The sequence below is a fragment of the Pleurodeles waltl genome, chromosome 1_2, assembly GCF_031143425.1.
Source record: "Pleurodeles waltl isolate 20211129_DDA chromosome 1_2, aPleWal1.hap1.20221129, whole genome shotgun sequence".
Taxonomy (NCBI): Eukaryota; Metazoa; Chordata; class Amphibia; order Caudata; family Salamandridae; genus Pleurodeles; species Pleurodeles waltl.
This window is the reverse complement of record NC_090437.1, coordinates 983,332,959-983,360,247: the sequence shown is the minus strand read 5'-3', so window position 1 is coordinate 983,360,247 and position 27,289 is coordinate 983,332,959. Positions and strand designations below refer to the sequence as shown.

General features: G+C 42.5%; 1 protein-coding gene across 1 annotated transcript in view; it reads left to right on the top strand.

The window, feature by feature from the left end:
- Positions 1-7,743: 7,743 nt before the first annotated feature.
- Positions 7,744-27,289, top strand: part of SLC10A4 (solute carrier family 10 member 4) — a 176,930-nt gene continuing 157,384 nt past the window's right edge. Inside the window, exon 1 of the mRNA XM_069201597.1 lies at positions 7,744-8,313. Within this exon, the coding sequence (XP_069057698.1) occupies positions 7,814-8,313 (500 nt within the window). The 5' untranslated portion in view covers positions 7,744-7,813. The remainder of the gene's footprint in view (positions 8,314-27,289) is intronic.

The following is a 27,289-nucleotide window of genomic DNA, read 5'->3' as shown; positions in this document are numbered from 1 at the left end:
AACCACATGTCCCCTCAGAGCAACTTCATAAGCAGAAAACCACTTATCAATGTCATCTCTCTAACTTGGCACCAAATCCTTGGGCATACAAACCCTTTTGTGTCCAGCAGGACCTGTAAGTATGCTGACACCATTACTGCTAGACTCAGACTGCCTAACCCTGAGCTCCGGCTCTTTTAGGCTCATTTCATGAGCCAAGATAAGTTTTTTTTCAGTCAAGGCTCTTTCAGCCTCAGCTCATCTTGCTTCTCTCTCGGCTTTCCTCTCTTCTGCCTCCATGTTTAATCTCGCCAACTGCAGTCTGAATTCCCTCTCCTCCCTCCTTTCCTCTGTAGTCAGGCCGTGACTTGAGACACTGTTCCCTGATTTAGCAGGGGGCACAAATCCAGGGGTATCATCCTGCACTGCTGTTGGTAGTTCCTCAGGAAAGCCTTCCAATTCCTCCCCCAACTCATCATGCTCTTATGGGTGGGCTTCTGCCCAGGCCCTCAGTGCCTTTTGGTACTCCTCCTCATTGTAGGCTCCAAGGGTATGTACCCCCATCCCCTTGCAAAAGCCCTTCAGCTGGTTAACGGTGTATCCCTCCAGCTTAGCTAGGTCAAACTCTCCAGCTCCACTTGTGGACCCAGCCAGAGACATATTGTAAAGGAGTTGATCAAAGAATGTCAAGCAGGGAAAATTGCAGCAAAAAATAAACAAATCAGATTGATCTTTGACTGTGGGTGGGTAGTGTACACGTAGCACTGCACAAACACAAGTCCTATCCTCACCGCTGATCACCAATGTTAGAAATAGGGTCTCTAGTTGGCAGAGGTATATACCCTTGTCCAAGTAGGGACCACAATCCTAGTCAGGGCAAGTCATAACACAATACAAATTTTCCTGTGCCCACCCTCCAGTAGCTTGGCACTGAGCAGTCAGGCTTAACTCAAAAGGCAATGTGTAAAGTATTTGAGTAGAACTTATACCATAACACAGTAAAAACACCACACAAAGACACCGCACATGTTTAGAACAATAGAGAACATTTATCTGAATATAATACTGTTGAAATGATGAAAATCCAATGTACACAAGCAAAGTTATGATTTTTTAAAGATTAAGTCCAACTAAAGCGCCTAGAAACACAATAGCTCCAAAGAGGGCTATCACAGCGTCGTTGACGGAGTCGTTCCCAACAATCCGGCACCACCACTGCCGGTTTTGGAGTCACACGGACCTCCAGGTACAGTACCTTTTGAAAACGAAGAACAAGGACGTCGCACAGAGTCGGAAAGAGATGTCTCTGGAGTCAGTGCTGTGTCAGTCCCCTACGGCTTCCGAAGAAAGAGGCGCTGGTTCCATGCTGCAAAGCAGATGGAGGTGAGGCGTTGATTCCGTTCGGATGCAGGGTGAGGAGATGATGCTTCGTCATCCGCAATGTTTCAATTCCTTCTGACCCGCTGGGGTCACTGGTTCTGGTCCTTCAGTGCCTGATGTGTCGACTTTGCAGTGTCGCGATGACCCTAAGTGACGTCAGCGGAGTCACAGCAACGTCGGACTTGTGTTGCCGGCTACGGTCGTAGAATGTGGCGAGGTCCACGGAGAATGAGCAGGCTGCAGCACTTCTGGCATCACTGAAGCTGTTCCGGAGTTGCTTGAGTCAGGTACTAGCCAAAAGCTAGTAGTTGAAGTCTTTGCTGTCCCTGAGACTTCAGAACAGGAGGCAAGCTCCATCCAAGCCCTTGGAGAGTCCTTCCAGCACAGTCAGAGGCCAGCAGGGCAGCAGGGCAACAGCAGGGCAGTAGTCCTTCTTAGCAAAGCAGTCCAGAGAGTCCTTTGAACAACCAGGCAGGTCTTCTGACAGAGTTCAGGTGCAGGTCGAGAAGCGTCTGAGTTGGTGGCGTCAGAGACCGAGTTTATATACCCAAAAATGCCTTTGAAGTGGGGGAGACTTCCAAGAGTGGTTTTGAAGTGCACAAGTTCCCCTTTCAGCCTAGTCCTGTCTGCCAGGATCCCTGTGGGGTTATTAGTCCTTTGTGTGAGGGCAGGCCACTGGCCTTTGAAATGTAAGTGTCAGGCCCTCCACCCTTCCAACCCAGGAAGACCCATTCAGTATGCAGATGAATGTATATGTGACTGAGTGTCCTATGTTTGTGGTTGTCTGGGTGAAATGCACAAGGGAGCTGTCAATCAGCACATACCAGACGTTGATTGGAGACAGGCTGTAAGGCACAGATGGTTTTAAGTGCAGAGAAATGCTCACTTTCTAAAAGTGGCATTTCTGAAACAGTAATATAAAATCCAACCTTGCCAATAAGCAGGATTTTCTATTACCATTCTGCCCATACTAAATATGACCTGGTTACCCCTTTCAGATCAGAGTCTACTACTCAAAACGTATATATGAGGGCAGTCCTAATGCTAGTCTATGAAAGGAGCAGGCCTCACAGTAGTGGAAAACAAATTTAGGGGTTTTTTACTTCCAGGACATATAAAACATATATGTACATGCCCTGCCTTTTGCCTACATAGCACCCTACCCTAGGGGTTACCTAGGGCCTTCCTTAGGGGTGATGTATCTGTAGAAAAGGGGGAGTTTAAGGCTTGGCAAGTACTTTTAAATGACAATTCGAAGTCGCAGTGAAACTGGACACATAAGCATTTTAATGGCAGGCCTGAGACATGGTTAAGGGCTACTTTTGTGGTTAGCACAATCAGTGCTGCAGGTGCACTAGTAACATTTAATTTACAGGCTCTGGGCACAGGTAGTCCACTTTACTAGGAACGTATAAGTAAATCATATATGCCAATTGGGGATGAACCAATGTTACCATGTTCAATGGAGACAGCATCTATACTTTAGCACTGGTTTGCAGTGGTAAAGTGTGCAGAGTCCCAAAACCAGCAAAATCAGTGTCAGAAAAGTGAAGGGAGGCAGGCAAAAATTTGGGGGATGACCACCATAAGGCTGTCAGGTCTAACACCAGCCCATTGATATATGTGGGACAGTAATGAGAACAGAGCAGCTCAAGAGACTGAGATGGATAAACTGTGTGGGAGAGGTGGCACACCAGCAGCTAAATCCCTAGGACCTGTGCATGTTCCAAAGGTGGGTAGAATAAGACATTAATGGGATCCTTTCACTGGAAATCCCTATTTCAAATGGGCTTTGACATTGACAAGGATGTGTCTTAGCCCCTATGTTGTTTTCTCTTTATTTGGCACTCCTTTTCTCCAAAGATGAGCGGTTGCATATCCCATGTTTAAAAAAAAAAAATATATATATATATATATATATATATATATAATAATATGCCATGGCCCACCAAAGCACCAAAGCTGAATGGTGCACATGATTGGGTGCGGGAACCTGATATAACTCCAACAAAAAGTATCTTGGTGCAGAAGAAACTTACGCACACTCCTGGTGAATCGTATTATTACATAAAGTTTATTGTATGCGACGCACCCAACGCGTTTCGACACAATACAGGTCTTGTTCACGAGTGACTAGTAAATAGTAAAACACACTTTAAAAAGGAAGTGACATGGTGTAATCAACATAAACAATGGACTTCGGAGCAAAAACCACACGGGATGTGGAGAGTTTGGTCATTGACCTTGGTCGTTCTAGTCTAGACATGGGATACCACTAGGGTGACCACCCGTCTGTAAATTTCAAGGACTGCCCGTAATTTTGCCCTGCCGTCCGTTGTCCATGATGAAAGGCTTAACGGACAGCATTTGTCCGTAATTTTAGCCTTTCACCAAAAGGACAATGGACAGCAGGGCGAAATTACGTGCAGATAAGTTTCCCCAGCTGGATTGAAAGGCAGGAAGTCTCCTGTGCTCGGAGGGAAGAGCAGACAGATAATGAAAGGCCTTCTTGCCAGAGTGTCTCCTTCCCTAAAGAAATGCAAATGTGCACAACTGGTAAATCTGCAAATCGAAAGGGGCTTGAAAACCTGCATTGACTTTAATCAATGGAGTCACTTGAAGCTTTCCGATTGCAAAGATACTTTCTTTTAGAGAGGTGTTCCAAGGTGAGGTGTGGAGTGTGTGGTTTTAATGGAGTGTTATAAAAAAAAATTGTACTAGGTATAAACTGTATATTATTCAAATCTGTATTTGAGAAGCACTTTTTTTTATTTAACCGAAATGTATTTGCGCATTTTGTAGCAGCCTATATTATGATGTAATTGTATTTATATAGCGCGTACTACCTCTGACAAGGCGTCAAATGCATTTTTTAAATAAGGACTTACACATTCACATTTCTTTCAGGGACCTCGGTATCTCATAGTACTAACAAACATTGGCAAAGGCAACAGGTCTCGTCTACGCAAGAGTTATTGGTTTTGCCAATGTGTTTTAGCCATGTTATAGACCAGAGTGTCTGCTGTTCATGACTAACAGTTAGTGGTGTGGAGTGGAGTAGAGAGGCATAGGAGCAGTGGTGTAGTGGTGCAGAGTACAGTGCAGTGGGGTACAGTGCAGTTGTTTGGAGTGCAGTGGTTTAGAGTGCAGTGGCATGGAGTGGCGTGGGGCAGAGTAGAACGGCATAGAGTGCAATGGAATAGAATGGCATACAATAGAGTGGCAGAGAGTGCAGTAGTGTAGAGTGGTGCAGTGGCATCGAGTGCAGAGTAGACATGTGTGGCGTAGAGTGGAGTAGTGTAGAGTGGTGTAGTGCAGAGTAGAGTATAGTGCTGTAGAGTGCAGTCGCGTAGAGTGGAGTGATGCAGAGTAGAGTGGCAGAGTGCAGTTGCATAGAGTACAGTGGCATAGAATGCAGTAGTACAGAGTAGATTGGTGTACAGTACAGTGACGGAGAGTGCAATGTTGCAGAGTAGAATGTCAGTGCAGTGATGTAGAGTGGAGTAGAGTGGCACCGACAGCAGTGGCATAGAGTACAGTGGTGCAGAGTAGAGGTCAGTGGTGTACAGTGCAATTGTTTAGAGTGCATTGGTGCAGAGTGCAGTGACATACAGTGGCATGGGGTAGAGTAGCATAGAGTGCAGTGGAGTAGGGTGGCATACAATAGAGTGGCAGAGAGTGCAGTAATGCAAAGTGGGGCAGTGTCATTGAGTGACATAGATTGAAATGACCATTACATTTGCACAGACATACAGTTTTTCAAATCAAACTATACTGCAAACAGATGATGATGTGTGGAAATTGCATCACCTAATGCAATGATTTGTTTTACTCATATAAAGGTATTTGATTCCAGCACAGTTCAGAATTAACAAAAATGTGCTTCATTTGTACTCCTAATTCTGATATATTCTGAATATTATTTAAATACTGTCATGTGATAGGAAAAAACTCTTTCTTAACTCCAGTATCCATCAAGATTGTAGCATAAATCCTCTCAATGTGAAGTCAGAGAAAGAAAAGTAAACACTAAGTTCACACCGAAGACAGAGACTAACATTTGACTTTGTTCTTTGAATGCACAGCAAATGTGATGAGATAAGAACAAGATTTACAGGCCTATTAATTTACTACTGAACAAGGACGTAATGTGACACCTGAATGTAGCATACCAATCACTAAAAAACCACTTTGAATAAATACTGCTATGTTAAAAAAGAGTAAATAAATGCACTGACAACATAGTGAGGCATGGCCTCTCTTGGGTGTGTTTGTAAAACTGATGTTTGTTCTTGAATTTTTGTCCTGAATTTTGACCCTTTGACCTGAATTTTGACCCTTTGTCCTGAATTTTTTACAGTCCTGTCCAGAATTTGCCTCAGTGCCAGGTGGTCACCCTAGATACCACATGGATATTTGCTTACTTTTTTCGTTGCTTTAACAAGCATAAAATGATCCAGCAAGAAGGCACAGTTTTGATAATGGGAGTGACTGAACTGTAGGGTCTGCTGTAGCTCTGGGCCATGTAGTATTTAAAGCGACAGTTGAATCATTCTGTTAATAACTCAACATAGGCACATTTTCCTCTTGAGATTTATCTTAGGTGATTGAGCGGATGTTTTTTGTTTAGAATATTCCATTGAGTCGGAAAATAAGATGTTACACAAATGTGGTTTTGAATTATGCAGTGTAAACATTACGTCATGTCATTTTTCATAACCTATTGACAGGGAATTAAATTTTAGTAAATGATGCGAGTTTAAAGGCAGAGCCACTAGAATTATGTGGCTGTGGCGTTTGCTACATAAACATGAATGTTCCACATTTACCTCATAATCATCATCTGCTGCACACTTTACAGAGTTTAACAAGAAAATGTTTGCTTATACCTCAAACGGAACTAACGTTTCAAAAGTAACTGCTACACTTGTTGCCAATTCCATTGAAGACCCTTTGCAGAGGATAACTGATCATCTTTCGATCAGCGGTTGCTGATCGTTCTATTTGGGAGTTCAACTGATATTAACAAAGTGTATTTTCTGCCAATGTAGTGTTAACATGTGTAAACGGACAAACTAGCGAAGTAATATTGCTACAAAATGTGCCCATATTATTTGCCTTTTCTTTGCCGCATAATTTAGTCAACTCTGCTGCGTGGTTTGGCCTGCTCCTGTTGCATTTCTCCAGTGGCCATGGTGTAACTGTCAGCCCAGCTTACAACATTTTACAAAACAAAATTAAAAAAAGAATACAAAATGGCACCAACTGCTTGCTTTCCTGTCAATAGATTGAATCATCTGGGGAAATGGCCATTTCATAGTGAGTAACGTCGACAAGCCCCTTGAAAGTTAGACTGTCACTCAGGTTAAGAGTGACCGAGACAGTGTCTGCGCATTGAGCTGGCACGCGTCTTCGTGGGCACGCAGGACAGCGGCAGGCTGAGTGACCCGGGATGTGGAGACACGCTCAGAGCTCTCAGTGCAACTGCGCAGTAATTTAATTCGCTGTGTCTGGGCACGAGTCTTTGGACAATAACCGTGATGAATGGGGGGGAGAGGGGAATCTGTCAGACAGACGTAGGGATTCATAACATTTATATACAATTGCATACAAGGATTGTTTTGGGGGAGAGGGGTGTGAGACGGGGAAGGAGGAGAAGGGCGAGAGCATGGTAGATAAAGATAGATGAGAGTAGATGAAGAAAGACGTGCAAGGTGAAAAAAAATTATGTTTTGGTCCTTTTTCAAGCCCACAAGGGCTGAGCTACCGCCCTTCCCAAGATAACCGAAGGAAATTGACTGGAAAGGACAGCGCCGTGCAAGAAAAATAATGTTAAGAAACGAGACAGAAAACTGAAGTGTGGAAAGGCGCAAGAAAAGAAGGAACGGAAGAAATGGGAGAACATAGAAACAGTAAATAAAGTGGAAAACGAGAGTGAAATGAATAAAGGAAGTGGGCGAAAGAAGCTTGCGGATGAAAAAGGAAAAGAAGAGACAGAAATGAAAAGGACGAAATGAGCGAGGATGAAACGGAGGAAAGGGTGGTCGTTTAACAAAGAATGGGCATGTGTGGTAAAGGTGAAAGGGAGATGGGGCTGGGGGACTGTGATTTATTGGATAAAGAAAGGCGAAAATCGAAGAACGTTAGAACGAAAAGAGTTTTAGAGAAAATGAATATAAGAAGCAGAAGAGAAAACGAGAAAAAGAAATAGAGAGGAACATGCGTCCGAAACAAGGCGTGGATCCGGCGAGGTGCAAGATGAGTCAGTGGCAGGGCTCGAGGGGAGGGGGCGCAGTGGATGTGCGGGGTGGGTCCCAGGAGCGGAGACTCTCCTCAGTCATCCTCCTCCTCCTCCTCAGCTTATCTGGGCAGGCACAGCGCTGCGGGCCTGCGATAAGAGCTGCGCGGGCTGTGGCACAGGGAGCGGCGCTCACAGGGCGGCTCCGCGGCGGGCATGGACAACTCCAGCCAAGCCCTCAACGGGACGGGGCCCGCCCCCTCCTCCGCGGACCCCGGCCTCGAGCTCTCGCCTGCCGCCAGCACCGTGCCTCTGCTGGGCGCCCTGCTCGACCCCGCTGCGGTGTCCACTCTGGCCTCCATGGGCCCCTCCGAGGAGCCCACCGGCGCTCCCCCGGGCGGGGCGGCGCCCTTCTGGGACTCTCCGCTGAATGAGGGCATCAGCGTGCTGGTGGTGCTGGCGCTGAGCATGGCCATGCTGGGGCTGGGCTGCACGGTGGAAGTGGGCCAGCTGGGCGCCCACCTGCGCCGCCCCATAGGGGTGCTGCTGGCCCTCATCGCCCAGTTTCTCATCATGCCCATGGTGGCCTTCCTGCTGGCCCTCATCTTCCAGCTGGACGAGGTGGCTGCCATCGCCGTGCTGCTCTGTGGCTGCTGTCCCGGAGGCAACCTCTCCAATATCCTGTCAGTGTTGATGCACGGAGACATGAACCTCAGGTAAAGTGTGGGTTCTATCGAAATGGGGAGTCAGATGGCACCTTCTGGGACGTAATTACCACTACTGATATAATTATAACTTGTTTGTACATGTAGTGCTTCATCCCGCTTGCCAGTCGTTTCTAAGCCCTGCAAATAGCAGGTGCCACTGTTACCCAATAATGGAACGTCATACATTAAGTGTTCCAATGGGGGGATTCCTCAGGTCTCAGCTCTAGGAGATTCCGCAGGCCCCCAGTGGAAGTGGGCACCCAAGCAACGCCTATAGGACTGGGATGGCAAAGCCTGCGGTGGAAGACGCTCCTCTTAAAGAACAAAAGTTGTTCTACCAGAGGTCACGTGCTCAGGCGTAGAGAGTCGTAAGCTATCACCCCCGGCAGTTCGTTAGGAGGGTACTTGGGCTACCTCCCTGGGCTATTTAGCAGCACTGCATTGGCAGTCGGAGGACCCAAAAGGGCGACATTCCGGGCTGTCCTTGGATAGGCCGTGACCTTGGTCGAACTCGGGGTGAACCTACTTTCGACACCTAGTGCATCACTGGGAGGGAGCGTTTACAGGGGGGCAGGGCGTCTCGCGACTATACCCTTATCGTGTCCGTTTGAGGCGGCTTCTAGGACATGGGAGTTATAGTGGCTCCTTCCTGTGGTACTACCAAACCACGGGCAAGTGAAATCTGCATATGCAAAGTCAGTCATTGCTTCATCAACAAATAGCTGCCGACGTATGTGCAGGCGGTCCCAAGACACTTGTGGACTGTCCAAACCTCGAAGCAGGTTACAGGGAAAGCGCACAGAGACGAGCCGACGTGATAGTAGGGGCAGTGGCGTAACGTAGGCCCCCGCGGTGCGGTGGTGGGCAGGCTTCAGGACCCCCGTCAGCAAAGTACCCTGGCCTGTTACCTCCTGAATGAGTCCAGAAGGGGGGCCTCCATGTACCTTGCAGCTACCCCCCCCCCCCCCTTCATGTTTCGTGACGCCACCGGGGAGGGGCGAGTCTTTCGGGAGACCTGTAATAACGGAGGGAGTGGCTAATCGTGTCTCATTGACTAAAGGGCGCCCCCAGTCGCCTAGTGCAAGATCCAGAGGTTCATCAGGTTGTTTGTAGCTCTCTGTACGAGCACTTCACAGAACCGGATGCTGCTTTTGGTCTGTAAATCCCACAGCATCCCTAAAAGAAGCACGCAGAGTCGAATTTTACACAGTGATTAACTGTAACCGCAAGACTGGAAACTACTGGTTGAAACGACCCTCACTGAAATATAGGTTACTGTTTGTTTTTTAAACGGCCTTTTTGTACACATTAAATTGGCAGGAGGGCAACATACTCTTTTCAAAGCCCTTTAATACTTCAGAAAGAGATACGACAGACGCACTGAACTGGAGAGAAAACAATAAAAATACAGGGCAAATCCATCTTCACTATTTTGTTATTTTTTTGTTAAGAGACGACGCAAACGGTATTCGCACCAGGGCGAACACGATGCAGCGAATTCACTCTTGTATTCGTTCGTGAATAACAAGAAGAGGCAAACATGCGTTTTACCCATTTCCAAATGTTACACACGGGCAGCGGTTGAGGGGGAGGGAGGGGGTCTCTAAAGTGAGCGTGGCCAAAGAAATGTAACTAGGAATTCTTTCCAACATGCGTTGCATATGTACTTAGGGGCGTAGCTTAAAACGTGGACTAAAATCCTTTGCTTCACACTGCATGCCACTTGGCCAGTAACTTGGTACCTTTTTGTGAGTTATGTTATTGTATATAGACGTATCACCACAACAAACATGCGCCGAAAATGCGCCAGACGTATTGCTATATTTTTCAGATTTGTAGAGTGCACTATCACCCGGAAGTGTATCCCGTTGCCTTGATAACCTTTGTTAGTAATGTAGGATGATGACGTGACAACATTTTTTTGTGAGTAATTAAAATTGAAATTGTGTTAATGGTGAAAATATGAGACAGATAATTAAACATTGCTAAGGTCTGTAGAAGGGGTAAGTGCCTCAATCTGTCCCTATAACACTGCTCTCCTCTGCAGTCTCTCACTCTTTTAGCCACTTCTGTCCCTTTTCTCACCATATCTTGGTGAAATCCTCCATCTGTTTATCTCACAGGTCCTCTCCTTCCTCTTCAAGGATGTCCTTTCACTCGGTCCTTCTGCATGTACTTTCTTGCGTCACCTCCCCTTCATATGCCCACTCTCTCTCACACACACACACTCGCTCCTCACCTGTAAACATGCACTTTTCTTTTTCTTTGGTGATGTTACAATTTCAACAGCTGTGCATACCTCCTTCATACACTCACATAAAATGGTAATTACCGTTGGCATGTATGTGACTATTGTTCTGTGCTCTCTGCATAGAGGCCAAGATTTGCATGAGCACGTAGTCTATGTACCTTTATGACCCACTAACAGGCACTGTAAGAAAACTAACACTGCCTATAGCATCAACTGCACTGCTCTCAACTGGACCTCATGAACATCCATCCACAGCCTGAACTCACCCAAATAGCTAGATGTGCCTCACTCCAAAGTGTGCACTCTAGAAGAGCCATGTGTTGCATCCAAAGCTACAGAAACACAACATCTGGAAAAAAGCAAATACTCTCAAGGAATGCAAGATTAAGTATAACGTGAAATGTAAACATGGGGCTGCATCATTGACATAAACCACTTTAAGGGATTTTACAGAGTTAAATCACTCGGTGTTATTGCCTATGAAATTAAGGGAGTCAATATAGGGCTCAGCAGGGACCCGTTTCAAAGTCAGGTTTTAATCTGGCATGACCCACTGCGCTTAAAGCCTTGCTTGTGGGATCTGTTAGATGAAGCATCATTTTGTTCTTTTTTTTTTTGCTCTGTGAGTAACACAAATTGAACTTCTCTTATCTTTAATTTTCGAATACGGCATATCAACATACACATATGTATTTACTAAATCTCGAACGCTCCTTTAATATCATATATAAGCAATTCGCATGTTGGTCATGTCCTCACAAAACGTTTCCACAGTTTTTGCCCCTGTGCAAAAACCCCTTTATCCAATAGGGACTGGAGCGAAATCCGTTTGACCTGCCCTCTACTGGGCAAGTAGCAGAATGGTGCAAATGGGTCTGTCCTGTTTCACTACTTAATTTTTAGGATATTAATGATTGTACGATTCGAGGCAGTGTGAGGTTTAAGCGCATTCCTTCATGGCCGGTGAGATGTGTTTTTGTTTTTTTTGGGGGGGGAAGGGCGGAGGGGTACTCCTGGTATTAAGTTAACGAAGGGGGCATTATTTAATGTAAACGTAGGTGAAAAGCCTTACATTGCTCAGTGAGCTGATTTCGCGCGCTGGCGTGCCTGAGAGGACGTCGACGTTCACCTGCACGCACGCTGCCTGCTCCGGGGTAGCTCGGGGCACAGGGAGGGCTACTAGCAGTCTAGCCCCATTATGCTGCTGAGAAAGCAATGTCCCGGTGCCACGGCAGACCCTGCAGCACAGACGCAACGTTCAGCTTCAGCTTTTCAATAAGTCCACGTGAAAGGAACCCCGCCTTCCCCGCCCACCCCATGCAGAGGACCAGGCCCGCTAGCTCTGCTGGGGGGCTATTGTTACAATATCGCTGGGGTGCAGCGGGTCTTTGTTGCGGGCAGGCTGTCACAGACTTTTGGGGGGACGGGGCAAAACCTTTTTTGGGGACCCCGCAACTAAGCTGGTTCTGTAATTGCTTTAAGTGATTATTTTACTCTTCAGCTTTTGTCTTCTTGACTATACCTCGCACGCCCACCTTTCTCACCCCGTTGCTTCCCCCTTCACCTGCTTCTCTCCACAACACCTGTATATTTCCTGCACATCTTACATCACCTTACATTGGCGCCGTCTCTCCCCTCTGCGCTTATCTTACATTTACTTCTAATTCTTTCCCTGAGCGCTTCCACAAATGCCCTGGACGTCTCCTAAGCACCTGCTCATTGAAATCCAAATGACTCTCCCCTAACCACGTTGGAACATAATATTAGAAATGTCCTAGTTCAAGGTTATTCAGAGAGCCAGACAAAATTCTATTTTGCCTTCTGGGTGCCCCCTTTCCCGCCAAAAATGACAATTTCAGGCACCTTGTTACAATCTGTCAACCTCTTATCATATGTGGTGAATATAAGGCCACTGTCTACAATTAATACATTTAATGCATCGTCGGCACCGGCCCTCTGTGCCCCATTGGCACACAGCTGACAAATGGGCCCCTGCAGTCACTGCACCCAAATTCCAACACGTAGCACTGCTTCTATAGAGACCTTGGGCCTAAAACAACGCTATTTATTCACCTCAGTTCTCACCTACTTCATTCCTGCCATTATCTTTCTGTACTTTCAACAAAAATGCAGCAACTTTTTGATCTGGAGTAATCTAGATATTTTAGTTCTTGAACCCACATACACTGATTTCACACTAGGCCTGATTTACATAATCTCTTGATATTCCATTTCTAAAACCCACACACACCCATGCTAGTGTGCCTAAGACCTCATAGGGAGCACACTTACAATTCCACACTTGGGACCATACCAACTCTGCCAATACACCTTTACACTGACAGGAAGTTACCCATGCTGCACATCCCCGACAGGGCTGTACCAACGCCGGCCAATTCAGAGTCGATTTTCACCATTTAAAGCTATAAGGGATAAAGTATCCCCTGCCACACATTATAAGCATATTGCAAGTCATTGCGTTCCATAACCATACAGAGGAACAAAGCTGAGTTTCTTTGTAAGGTTATTGGCCTCCAAAGTGACTTGGAATATCTTTACTATGTAAGCCAGGGAGTACTTTATCCCTTATAATACATAATACCCTTATAATACATCTTTCCCACAAGCCACTAAAAACCTTGGTGTACAGCTCTTTCATATGAAAGAGTGAGCATGTTTTCAAACATGAAGAATACAAATAAAACCTGTAGTGCAAAATTAAACACATAAAACACCTGTTTGGTATTTGTTGCAAACAGATATTAGAAACAGTTCAATATTAGAAGTCAGTTTTTCTTTTTAAATCAAACAGCTTCACTAGCTCAGAATGTGTACACACATGCATACAGATTCTAACGTTTCCCTAACTATCTATGGAGTGAAAAAATAAACGTTTTCTCTGCTTGTCATTGTCAGCTAAAAAATAAAACACAAGAAAGAAAAGTGATTTTCTGTTTTCGTTGATTTAAACATCTGCTTCAGTTATGCTCCGTGACCTGACCTCCCTTCCACCTCTGCTGCTGGCAGCAGGCATTGTGACATCAGAACTCAACTGTAATTATAATAATCGGGTTCTGATGTCTTTTCTTTATAATCATTGAATTAGCGCGCCACAAATCACTGATTATAAAGAAATTAGAGCCAGGAGTTTATTATACAGGGATTACAGAATCCTTTGAGTTATACAGCTATTATGTCTACCAGTTGGGTAAGAGTCGTAGTCACTAAGAGCCAGATGTACGTAGCATGACGGTTGCAATTTCCTAATAGCAAATTTTTGCAGTTCGCTATTAGGAAATCGCAAACAGCTATGTACAACAGTGTGTTTAACACTGCCATTCCCAAATGGGTCGCAAGAGACCTCCCTCATTAATATTCATGAGGCAGGTTGCAATATGCAACCCATTTGGGAATGGCCACAATCACAGGGATGGTGACCTTCTGGGGTTATCAGACCACCGTGTGTGTGAATGCTTTTTCAATGAAGCAATCTTGTTGTTTTTGTAATGGAGGCCATTTTCCTTAAAGGAAAACTGGATTACTTACAAAAAGAACAAATGAACACATGTTTTTCATTTTTTAAGAGTAGGCAGGACCACTGCCTGCTCTTAAAATATGTTTGCACTCCCATTCGCAAAGGGGAAGGGGTCCCCTGGGGATCCCTTCCCCGTTGCAAATGGTTTACCACCAACTTTTAGTTGGTTTTAACTGTGAATGCATTTCCGGTCACAAAACATTCTTACATATCAGTGCGACTCGCTATTAGGAACAGACGCCCTTGGTACGCCCCTTTCTAATAGCGAGTCGCAAAACCTCATTTGGAAGTCGGTAGTAGGTTACCTATTCACAAAACAGAGTTGGTACATGCAAAAAAGCATTTCACTCTTTGCAAAAGGCCCCAGCAGAATGTCTGGAATAATGAGAGAATTAAACAGGGTTGGAACACCTATAATTATAATCTTTTCATCACATTCTAGAACTTTGAACATCTCATGCCAAGATGCTGCTCCTATGGGATTTTTCTCTTCTGTTTTTCTCAATTGTACATGTCTCTTTATGTTACTGCTCCTGGTTTCCAGTTGGCTAGTATTTAAGGAGCCACAGAACTGCGATTCACCGTGCACAACACAGTCAAAGTCTGATTTATTTTAACAGGTTCATCACTTTGTCTGTTTTTGTCCCTATTTTTGCTTCTGAGCTCGCTCTGGGTTGGAGCTACTCGGCTCTGTTTTTCCTGTAGATGTGTCTGTGCCACTTTTCAGAGCTAGCTTTTCTTTTCCACCGGATTCCTGAAATTTCTATTGTGATTGGTCCTCTGACCTTTTCATTGAATCTGGTTTTTTATGCCTTTGAAGCTTTTTCCCGTAGTTCAGGGTTTCCTTTCTGCAGACACCAGCACTTACACAACTTTAAATAGCATGGGTTAAAGTGGCTTCTGGGTTGCCTTAGTGCGTACTTTGCACTTAGACCTGGACTGCTATTCACTGAGTGGTAAATTCCTTAGCTGGAGCCATCCTGCATTGGACTACACCTTTGGCATCTGCAGATGATTCTTGCCTGAATAATTATTTAGCTCTTTAGAATATTTTCGAGGAGATGCATGAACACCCAGACAGGAAATTCTCAGATGTAAAAGCACTTCTCAGGAAAATGTAAATGTTCTTCCCTACGGGACTCAGTTTCTTTATCCTGCTGGCTAGCCCACCTGGTTTGATAGAACCTTCAAGACATTTTTTACGTAGTGGTCTAAACGAGGCAGTCAGAGACAAACTTATGAGTATGAGTAGACATCCTATGAGTAGGCCCAGGCGAAATGTAAGTTACACTGGCATACATATCATAATTTTGTGTTACTCTTGCTACGTGCCATTCTCGAAATTATGCTAGTACATATCATTTGTTGTAAAAATAAATTGCCACAAATGTGCAAAGACAATTATTGCAAACACACAGGAAGAGCACAAATGACAGAGCACAAGAGGCTGTTGTTCATGGTAGTTTTTGTGCACTATTTGTTTGGTGTAAATTGCATCATCGCATCAAAAGTGGATGTGAGGATGTATTTTGTGCTAAAATACAACTCCAACTGCCAGTTTTACATTTCACACAATTATGCATAATTTCATGCAATTTTTCAGAAATTTCATGTAGTTACATAGAATAAATGTACGCAAATTTCGCACACCCCTACTTACGAGGTATTCTTGGAGTTAATTGAAATGGCTATGTTGATTCAACACGGACTCTGTGAGAGGAATATGGAACAGAGAAAGAGTAAGGGAATCAGAGCCAGATATCCTTCTTGTACTTTCAATTTAAGACAATTGCAGGAAACAATACACATGGAGACAGCTTGTTGTCCACTTTCTGAAGCTAAAAAGGAGCAGAGAAGAAAGGCTGGATTATGTATGAATTGTGCTGATGCTCTTCACGTTTTGAGAGATTGCCCAGAGAGATAAGTTTGAAATCAGGGAAATGCCAGAATCTGTCTTTTGTGAGGGAGAAGAGGACAGATATTGTTATGCTCCCGAGTTTTGGTCAATGTGGTACCCCTGAAAAGCAATACTCCCAAAGATTTCTGTAAAAGCGATCCTATATTCAGGCGCTTGTTGTATGCCACTGGATGAACCTGGGCTTATCCCAGAACAAGTCCAGACATTCGATTGTTTACTAATTTTTCTATGGACTGGTTAAGGAGATTTCTATTCCTTTGAATGTTTCTCTTGGGTATCACAATGAAACTGTCTCCTTTGACATTATTGCCTCTCATGAGAATATCTTAATATGTGGGGTGGCTGTGGCTCACATTTCACATTTCTTACATTAACTGGAGTCCCCACACTACCTCTGGGTCTTCACAATTCTGTCGAGACAATTGCTATGCTACTGAAGGGCAGAGGTCTCCAGTTGAAGACTCTTTAAGGGAAATTTGTCCAGGGCCATGGGAGGCCACTGCTCTGTTTTTTTATTTCAATATATTTTTCAACGAAGAAAAATTCTAAAACGAAGGGTTACAGACAAACAGGAATGACAAGGGAGGTACAATCAAACAAAATAGTAAATAACAATCTGCACTTGATGGAAAAAAATCAGTGCAACAATGGTCGAACATATTGTATAAAGCAAAGGTAATGCAGTAATGCAGTAAGAGGAAATGTGGCGTAGAAGGTGAAACCAGGGATTGATAGATGTGAAGGCAGTACCAGGTAGTCTTGTGAAGTAAGTAAAGTGTAAGTAGGGTTTGTACCTCATGAGAATGAAAAGTATAGAGATGGGATGGTGGAAAACTATGTGGGAGAAAGCATCAAAGGGAAAGGTAGTCCGGAGCTGACCTGCAAGGCAAGTGGGTGTTGGAGTGGAGCATATGTTTAGGTGGTGGTCGAGTGCAGTGGCAGATTCAACACTTGTATAATTCTGTCAAAGGTGTACCATATTTTCAGTGAGTTGTACAGGATGTCAATCTGATTAATTCTGGTGGCATGTGTGCGCCCTGGATGTAGGAGACCCACACCCACCATGTGTGGATAGAAATGCAGTTGGCCGGCTTCCATTCGAGCAAAATGAGATGGTTGCAATCATTAATAGTAGATCTAATATTTTCATGTCTGGTGGTGAAAGTGGGAGTTGGGGGTGGCTAGCACAGGCTTTTGTACAGTTTTTTTTTTAAATACATAGTTCTAGCCCTTGCTTTACTTTTGGAGTTTGACAGTGCGACCCCCCCTAGTTTGTGATGTTCCCATTCTTTTAGGTAAGTGTAATCATCAAATTAATCTTTGTCAGAATCTAAAGCAGAAGTCCTTAATATTTAAGGAACTAGCAGAATGGGCTTATATCACATTGACATCTCCAGCTGAGACATCAATGTTTTTTTGTACCCAAGAAATTGAAGGAAGTCCAGCGTTGCATAGATTATGGAGCCATGAATAAGATCATTTTTAGGATTACGTGTTCGTTACCACATACCAAAGACATCCTAGAATTAATTCAAGGAGACTCCATTCTCTCTAAGTTAGATCTTTGTGGAGTATATCATCTTATTCGAATCAAGAGGGTGGTCAAATGGAAGATGGCCTTTCATACACCGTTTAGTCACTTTGAGTACTGAGCCATGCCATTTTTTCTCTGTAATGCCCTTGTCAGTTTTCAAAGGTTTATGGACTATAATCTTGCAGATTCACTAAACTAACTCATTGTGGTTTACCTAGATGATATCCTGATTAGTAGTCTCAGGAAACATGTCTAGTCATTCCTGTGTCATCCTCGTTTTCACTATCTACACTGCAAAGCAGAGAACTGCAAATTCGAGAAAGATAACAATGACTATCCTGGCTACTGCCTGGCTGCTATTTTGGACTGGCTTCATCCCTGCGTCTTTACAAGAATTACAATGTTTCCTGGGTACAGCAATCCTCTATATCAATTTATATAGATTTTCCCTACAAGAAATGATATATTTTTCATACACTTAAGATGGAGAGTCTGCCCAATGGGTTTTGTTGGACACAAGAGCCAAAACAGCATTTCAAGACTTATGTGATTTTTTCCAGGTGCCAATCCTCAGACATCCAAGAAACAATTTATTGTTCAGGTTTATCCATATAAAAGAAGAGAAGGTGCAGTCCTATCACAGGTTCAATCTGATGATGGTTTAGAACATACAGTGTTCTACTTATCTTATGTTCTGGCAACCTGTTTAGCAAAACTACTCAGTTTCACGTAGACAACTATTAACCCTCAAACACGCTTGTGTGGAATGGAGACATCTGTTAATGGGAGTCAACAAGCCATTTGAATTCAGGATTGCGCGTTGGAAACCACAATTTTTGCAGAGCAAGCAAAGCCGGATCAGTCACCAAGCACTCTGAGTACATATTTTTTCCCTCTGGAGGATTTTTAAATCACTTACATTCTAGGTTTTCAGAATGTTTTAGCTGATACTTTTGCTAGAAAATACATTCAAAAACAAGATAATTCTGAGCAAGTCCCTTTTCTTCCAATAAAGTGGTCAGCGTAATATGGCCATTCCTTCAAAGAGCTCAAGATGCTAATAGTGATATGGCCCAACAAGACCTGGAAGGAATTCTGTGCAAGATACTCCTGGCACTTCTTCAGAATCTTTACATCAATCAGCAAATCTTATTCATATATAACAACATTCTACAAGAAGAAGTTTTAAGAATGTCCTATGATCTCTGGTCACTGTGGAGTGAAGTCTACCTTACACCTCATATGTGACCCTTTGGTTCAATAAGATGTTAAAGTTTATGCTCAGGTGTGTCCCTCAGCATACATGCTCAGACTTGTCCATGCTCAAGGGAAGACCACACATAAAAGACTTTTAGGTATCTACTACCTCTTTCCATAGCTCACCAATCTTGGCGTATAGATTTTATTGTTGAGTTGCCCCCTTCCAGTGGTCATCAGGTAATTATGGTTACTTTGGATATTTGTAAAAGGCTCTAGGCTCTCTGCAACACATATGCCAAAATGGTTTCTCATTGACATTTTTTGTTTACATGGGCTTTCACACATAATAATTTCTGATAGGGTTAAATATTTGGAAGTCTCTTCGCTCCTCTCTCGACAGACAACAACCCTTGGCTTGCATCCACAGATCAATTAACTGACAGAGTGGATCAATCAATGTCCTGAGCACTAGCTTCAATATAACAGCAATGCCTCTTTAAATAATTGTTCTGAGCACTTGTCCTTATCAACATTTGCCTACAATATCATCATGATCTTGGGTACCCTCTACTTCGGTCCAGTGTACAGTCCTAGCCCATCATTTCTTTTGGGCCTTTCTTGAGAGGGCAAGTGCCCAAAGGGTGGTGTACTATTATACCTACCAGTCAATGGTGAGGTGTTGCCGCCAGTTGGATACATGCCATGCTCACTTTTGCGAGACAGACACAAGTAATGGAAGTTGTGTGACACCCTGCTAAGGAAGACCGGTTTCTGATGTTCCATTCTGATGCTCCATACTGTGAGTGGACCAGCAGCATCCTCTGGGTTCCTTCCTGGGACTTCGGAGGGTATCCTCTATGGCTCGGGTTTAGGATGCCCTAGCAACGTTACAACCATTCTTTCCTCTGGTATGTCCTGGGGAGGTCAGGAACAGGTGCTGTGCTGGCAGACTGCTTAGATTAATGAAAGAATGGGACAGGTTTTGAACAAGTGTAATTATGCTCTTTCCAGCAAATTCTATAACTTTTTGAATATCCCATTTCAAGAAGACCTCCTTTATGGATGGATTTCTTCCCTTCTATTTCCCCAATCCAACATGACTCTTTGACTTCCTACTCATGGCTTCCTGTTCCCATTTCCTATTGGGCAGTAGTAAAGGACACACAGAACCCGCTGCATTACAACGTAGTCAAAGTTTGATTAGTTGACAGGTTCATCACCCCTGAAACTTGCTTTTGTCCCTATTTTTGCTTCGCTGGTCGCTGAAGGCTGGTGGTATTGTCAGATCTGTTTTCCTTGCAGACCTATCGATGCCCATTTTCTCTGAAAGTTTCTCTGGGAATCTTGGAGTTTCTCTCATAATTTGGAACCCTACCTTCTTCATTATTTCTGCAATTTATATATGCATTTGGAGGCTTTTTCTTCCAGTTCAGAATTTCTTCCTGTAGGATCCAGCCCTTACTCGTGTTTAAATAGTGTGTGGCAAAGTGGCTTCTGGAGTGCGTCGTTCCTATCTACGTTGAACCATGCCAAGGTCCAAAGAACCTTCTTTGTTTCCAGCCATTAAAAGTAAGCATTTCGTATGTAATAAAAAAATGTCCCGCAAGGTACAGGATATTAAAACAGTGGTTGTGACACACGACAGTAAAACTGCAAATCTGCACACAGAATCCTTTGTGTAGGGAAGAGCCCCAAAACGTGCTTCTCCAGGTCTTGTAAAACATATCATTGCTTTGTGATGGCTAAAATCATATCCTCGCCCAAGCCTCATTTTACTAGCATTACTGAGAGCTGCACATTTTCTGTTCATCTGTTATGTGAGATGAACTATGGAAAATAGATTGTGTGCCCCAAACGTGACACAAGCATGAGGTAGTGCTAACCTCCTGATAATTAATGTAAGGGGGGCAGACTGGGTCTGAAGAATGCAAACACCCCTAGGATCTCATAACGATCCACATAGACCACAGTAGCACAACCTGGCTTTACTTGAAAACCTAGTGCAAAATATAATCAGGTGCAAATAATGGTAAAGCAGAAGACAGGGTGATATACCCATGTGTAACATGTAATTTCTGCATAATAGCACATTTTACGTAGCTTTCATCTGAACAGTTATCGTACATACATTTTATTGGACCTCAAGTAAAAATGTCACACAAGACTCCACTGCCTCGTCTTTGCACAAGAAGCAATGCTGAAGGGAACATTTACTAAAAGGTGATAGAATGCAGCACAACAACCAAAGTTTCTGCGCTACGGTGTGTCAAAGGAAAAATGAAAAACAGCATCACATGTACTAAAATATGGTGCTGTTTCTCTCTCACCACAAGCTGGCACACATTAGGCTGCCATGTGCCAACACACACACCCTGGCAGGTTTGTACCTTTAAAAAGACATACAATTGTCATATATCAGAACAAAAATACGTGTAGACTACATGCTTGCTGTCAACTTCAATTTACAACAACAAACATGTGGGGAGAAATCGCAGGCAAAACATATCCATGTACTTGCATTGCAGAACTAGTATGGCTGTTATACATATCATAGGTGCTCAGCAGGTTGCCCCTACTCGCACATTCTGCGTGGCTTGCATCTGGTGCGTTAACATGCATTCAGGAGAGACTGACTATCTAGTTTACTCACGTAGACAGGGATGGGGCAGGCTATGTGGAAGACATTGCGTTACAGGCATCCACCATTTGCAGCAGGGGGGTCAGGGCTGAGCTGCGCAGGCACCAATATGGTGCAAAGGTCTGTTAGCATTAACTCCCATTGAGATGCAAGTGGATATTTGCGCAACCCCAGCACATCTTCACGTCGAAGAGCAGTGCACTCCTCTCTTGCCCAGACAGTCAGTGACTGTACCTGTGCTACATATGTCGGCGGTTCAGGGGATCGCCATTTGCGAGTTATGAGGCATTTAGCCAATAATAAACCTAGATCTAGAAAACTGGAACATAATAATATTCACACTAGGGCACACCATAATGGTCCATAATGTTCTTGGTTGCTGGAGACAAGAGTTCAATATAAGTATGAAGTGGTAATCCTTTAGTTTTCCTTCTAATAATTGCATGAAGAGGACAAACACCATAAGTCCAAAGGTGCAACATCTGTGATTCTTTATTGATCCTTGTAATAGTTCATGAAGAGGACACAAATCATCAATCCATAGATGCACCATCCAACACGTGTTTCGTCTACAATACATTTTCAAGGCTGTAAGATGTAAATGCAAAACATAACATATGTATTCTAAGTTATGTGTAAACTATCATGAACAAAGAACAAGAATTGTACAAAAACCATAAAACCAAGAACCATTACAAGAGACTCCAAACACAAAACATCTGGATATGTGATAGATTACAACAAGTTAAAATTATAATATATGTCCACAAGCAGATATAAATCTCAAACAGTGTATCATAAGGCCAATGACACCAGAAAACACCTGTGACCACAAACCCAAAGATTAATGTGGAAAGTGCGAAAGAAAGACCCACGGCAAAAAGAGGTACACCATAGATGTACATGACTAGAATTAGTGCGAAGAAGAAATAGCATAAAGATAGTAGACTAGTAAGGAAACATACCTCAAAATTGGACATAAACCGAATGTACTATGAAAACATGTAACCGCAATGCCGCTATCCTAACAAAGCATGAAATATGCCTCTTAGAAAAGTATTGTGTATAATTTGTTTCTAGATGTACCTCTTGAGGCATACACAAGTACCAAACGACCATGATAAGCCTAAAGGAAAGATAAATAAATATTTGTACATTAGGAGCCCCAAACTATGAGCATAAAAACATGAGAGACCCCGCAAAAAGATGTACAAATAAATGTAAAAGACCCTGCCAATAGATATGTTGAAACCATCACGGAGTGTGAACCAATAAAGGGGAAAAAACAGATAATATTATAGAAACAAACAACCCCACAAACGAGCGAGCAAGAAGTTGGCTGAAACAAAGTAAAACCCCACAGGAACATTAAGTCATAATACATAGACCCAAATAAAATAAATGACATAATATATTAATGAGCCTACACAATCTGTGCAAATGATATGAAATATGATGTCTCCGAATAACACTAAAGTTCTCAAGGTATGTCCAGAACCATACAGCATTCCGAAAAATATATAAAGTGAATTAAAAAGTAAAGCAAAACGCGTATAAAATGCCGCTGAAAAGTACACATACAGATAATGAAGCATATGCGGAAGAAAAAGCAAGAGTAAGTAAGCGCCCCATCACGTCACCAGAAAACGATACTAAAGATGAAAAAACGCAAGAGCCGAGGCAAAAAGGGCTAAAAATTGCAGTGTGCCCACATCATGGACTAGGAAATAAACACCGAATGATAGCATGGAAACACCAAAGCAAAAACATGCGTCTTACCGGACAGCCTGAAGAGTACTGCTTCAATGTCAGAAACAAACTAAACAGGTGCCGCCACTTCGTTGCCCTTAAATATCCAAAAACATGAACATAGAAAGAGGACTATACGCGCATCGATCGGCAAAACGAAACACGACTATAGAACCAGAAACATTATCTCATGAGCTGGATAGTATGCAAACAGAGATGCGCCACCATAATAATACGTGTGTCTGTATGGGAAGAATAGATTCAAGGAGAGAAATGCATACACACATATAGAGAAAAAAAAGAGAAAGAAAAACGTATAGGTCAGTATGTCGGCGTAAAAGCCCAAAGCTACATACAAAAGATTATTTCAAAATTGCACTTGTGGGTGCATCAAAATATAAAACAAAAAGTATCAGAAACTGAGTGGTGAACAAGGATGTGTCCTATATAGTGGCACAGAGTCACATCAATACCTAAGTAATAAAGGCAGGCCAGAGCTATGTATACCCACAAATAAATAAAACAATAATGTCATGTATATAAACAAATACCAACTAACAAAGCATGATGTACTAAAGACCAGACCACAAGGTGCCTAAGACAAATAGGATATACATTCACAGTACAAACTGTAGTAGTTTAAACAATGGGAGTCTAATGAATGAGATAAATCAGAAAAAATTAAACATATGAATTTAGTAATTCAATTAAACAGTGATCACTTAGTGTTAAAGAAAAACATGTAAATCCTTTGTAATGTTAAGTCCTTCTTCCACTGCTCTCAATTTCAAAATCCATTTGCTTTCCATGCGTCTTAACATCAGAGTCTTATTACCTCCACGAGGACAGGTTCCCAATGTGTCAATCCCATGTACCTGGATGCCCAAAATCTCTCTTTGATCATGTGTCGAGTTGAAATGGGTCGCAAAAGGATACTCGGTATTGTTGTTTCTAATGGCCCTGATGTGCTCCTGGATCCTTTCCTTAAACGGCCTAATATTGCTGCCAATGTAAACAAGTTTGCAAATACAAATTATGCAGTAAACAATGTACTTAGTGTTACAGTTCATGAATTTCAAAATCTTATATGATTTGTTCGTATTGTACCGGAAGGTCAATGTTTTATCCTGTACATGACAACAGATATTGCAACATCCACATTTATAAAAGCCACTATGAGGTCTGGGTAACCACATTTCTTTGTTGTCAGGTGGTATATAACTATGGCATAACTGATTCTGTAATGTACGTCCCCTACTATGAATAATTTTGGGTCTTTTAGTTAACCCTCTTCTTAGGGTATTGTCAGCCAATAAGAAAGACCAATTTCTATTAAAGATCTTATGTATTTGTGGGCTAAGAGTACTATATGGAATGATAGGGGATAAATTGTTATGTCGTGTACATTTCTTAGTAGTGGAAGTTGTAAGAAGAGCAAATCGATCAATTTAAAAAAATCTACTCCTTGTTTATTTGAGAAGGGTTTCAGCATAACCACGAGTGGCTAAACGATCTTCCATTCCCTGAAATTCAGAAAAAAGACCTCCTCCCGGCTACAATTGCGCCTGATTCTAATTGCTTCCCCAAAAGGGATGGCCTGAATTTGTGATTTAGGATGTGCACTTGTAGCATGTAATATGGAATTACAGGATGTGGGTTTCCTGTACATTCTGGAACATATCGAGTCATGTTCAATATATAGAGTGACATCCAAAAAATCAATGCTGGTATCACTGTGTGCACTAGTGAATTTGATGTTATAATCATTGGTATTCAAATTTTGAATGAATCGACCTAGAGAGAACGTGTTCCCAGACCAAAAAAGTAACACATCATCAATGTATCTACCCCAATATAGGACATGTTGGATAAGTTCTGCTGGACAGTTCTTCCAAAGATGTAGTTAAAAAAAAAAAAACATATACAAATTTGCAAAAGAGGGGGAAAATTTAGCCCCATGACTACCCCTTGAACTTAACGGTACCAAGACCCATTGTGTATAAACACATTATTGTCAAGAACAGTGTGTGTAAGATCCACAAGCATGTTAGAATGTTGGTAAAAGGAGGCATCCCGTGTGTCAAGATAATGTTGTATGGCCTTCATGCCCTGGGCTCTGGGAATACACGCGTAGAGAGAGGCAACATCAAGGGTGACCAAAAGGTGCCCATTGGTCCATTCAAAATCGCTCAGTTTACATAGTACGTCTTTAGTATCCCTAATATAGGATGGTAAGTTGGACACAAAGGGTTGTAAAAAATATCAATATATTCGGATAACCTCTCAGTGGGGGATCCTCTTGCCGAAACGATCGTCCTGCCAGGGGGAAAGGCATTGGTTTTGTGTACCTTGGGCAGGATGTATATGCATGGAGACTTGGGATTGGGGTTAAATAAGTAACACTACTCATAATCTGTGAGAAGACCAAAGTCCCGCCAGTAGCAGAGTTTGTTATGAAAAATGGCAGTAACCTCTCTTAATGGATTACTAGAGAGTTTACAATATGCAGAAGTATCAGACAATTGTGTATTAATCTCATTGATATAATCAACTTTGTTCATCAACACAATATTACCCCCTTTGTCCGCCTTCTTAATGACTATGTCAGATGCCGTGGACAGAGAGCGAATAGAATCATGCTCATGTTTAGTAATATTGTGTGTGATGTTCTTACGTTTGGAAACATATAAATCTTCCAATTTGAAGAGCTCCAAAGTGATGCGTCTATGGAAAATATCTATTAGATTATCAGATGGTAAGCAAGGGGTAAATTTTGATGTAGGTTTAAGTCCACTATCAATACTGCAATATGGGTCAATATTCAAATCAGACAAGATTTCTGACAAATTAGGGGTAGAGGAAAGCCCAGTAGTATGTTCTAAAGATAAAAGTAATTCAATGTCTTTGGCATCCTTGATTGTAAAATCACTAAACGTATGAGTAGGATGACTTAACTATATTTATTTCATGGAAAAATTTGAACAATTTACATTTACGAATGAATTTATAAACATTAATGTGTACCTCAGAAAAATCAGGCAAAGAAGTTGGAACAAAGCCCAGTCCTTTACTCAAAACTTTTATTTGGTGTTCATCTAATGACATGTCGGATAAATTCATAATAGAAATTTCTAAATGTGGCGGAGTAAAACCTTCCGTCTTATCATTCATTTTACCAGGTTCCGTGAGGCTGCCCTCGTGGTGACACCCTCCCTCTCTATCTTTCCTGATCCTGCTTTTCCTTTTGCCTCTCCTGGTTCTCTTCCCTGAGCCTGTGGACCTAATCGTGACGGTTTTTGACCCTTTCAATATCTCTGAAGTTCCAATAAAAAAGGTGATTTGTCAGTAGCTGCAATCAATTTTTGTGCATTGAGACTACTGTCATCCTGACTCCTCTTACTTGAAATACTGGAAACCTCACCGTCACTTGTAGAGGAAATCGATGTAGAATCATCGATGCAGGTCTGACGAATGTCTGCCTGTTTGTCTAATCTAACACTGTCATATTTGCGTGCAAAGGTAAACACCCTGCCATTCTTATAATCATTGGCATCTCTTTTAAGTTTAAGTAATTTCTTATCCTTAATGTATTGCTGATGTTGCTGAAGCACTTCCTTAAGTATTTTATAATTTTTTTCTATAGCTTCTGTCAAATTGGTTTTTTCTATATCCTTTTCTAAGGTCTGTATGTCCTTTAATAGTTGTTCTCTTTTATTCATAGCATCCCTAATTAAGATGTCCATCATGCCGTACGATTAGGTCATCAGGAGTTGTTCCCACTCTTTAAGTAATTCGGGGCTTAAATCATCAAAAGAGGGAAAGAGGATCACTCGGAGTCCTCTTGGAATTTGTTTGTTTTCTATATATTTCTGTAAGATGGTGTAATCCCATCACCTAGATAATTCTTGTTTTTTAAATGTTCTAATCTTACAAATTTCATTCTTAAACCTTCTTTATGAGGAATGGACACATGACTGGAAACATCCTCCAGAATGTTAGTACTAAAAAGATCTTGTAATAATTTGTCCCTATTATCTTCAAATGTATCCATCACTACAATGTATCCCTGTGACCTGACCAGTGTCAATATTATTTTATAATACATGGAGTGCAGAACCACACAAAATTAAAATTGAAACAACAAGAAGGTGGCTGTGTAA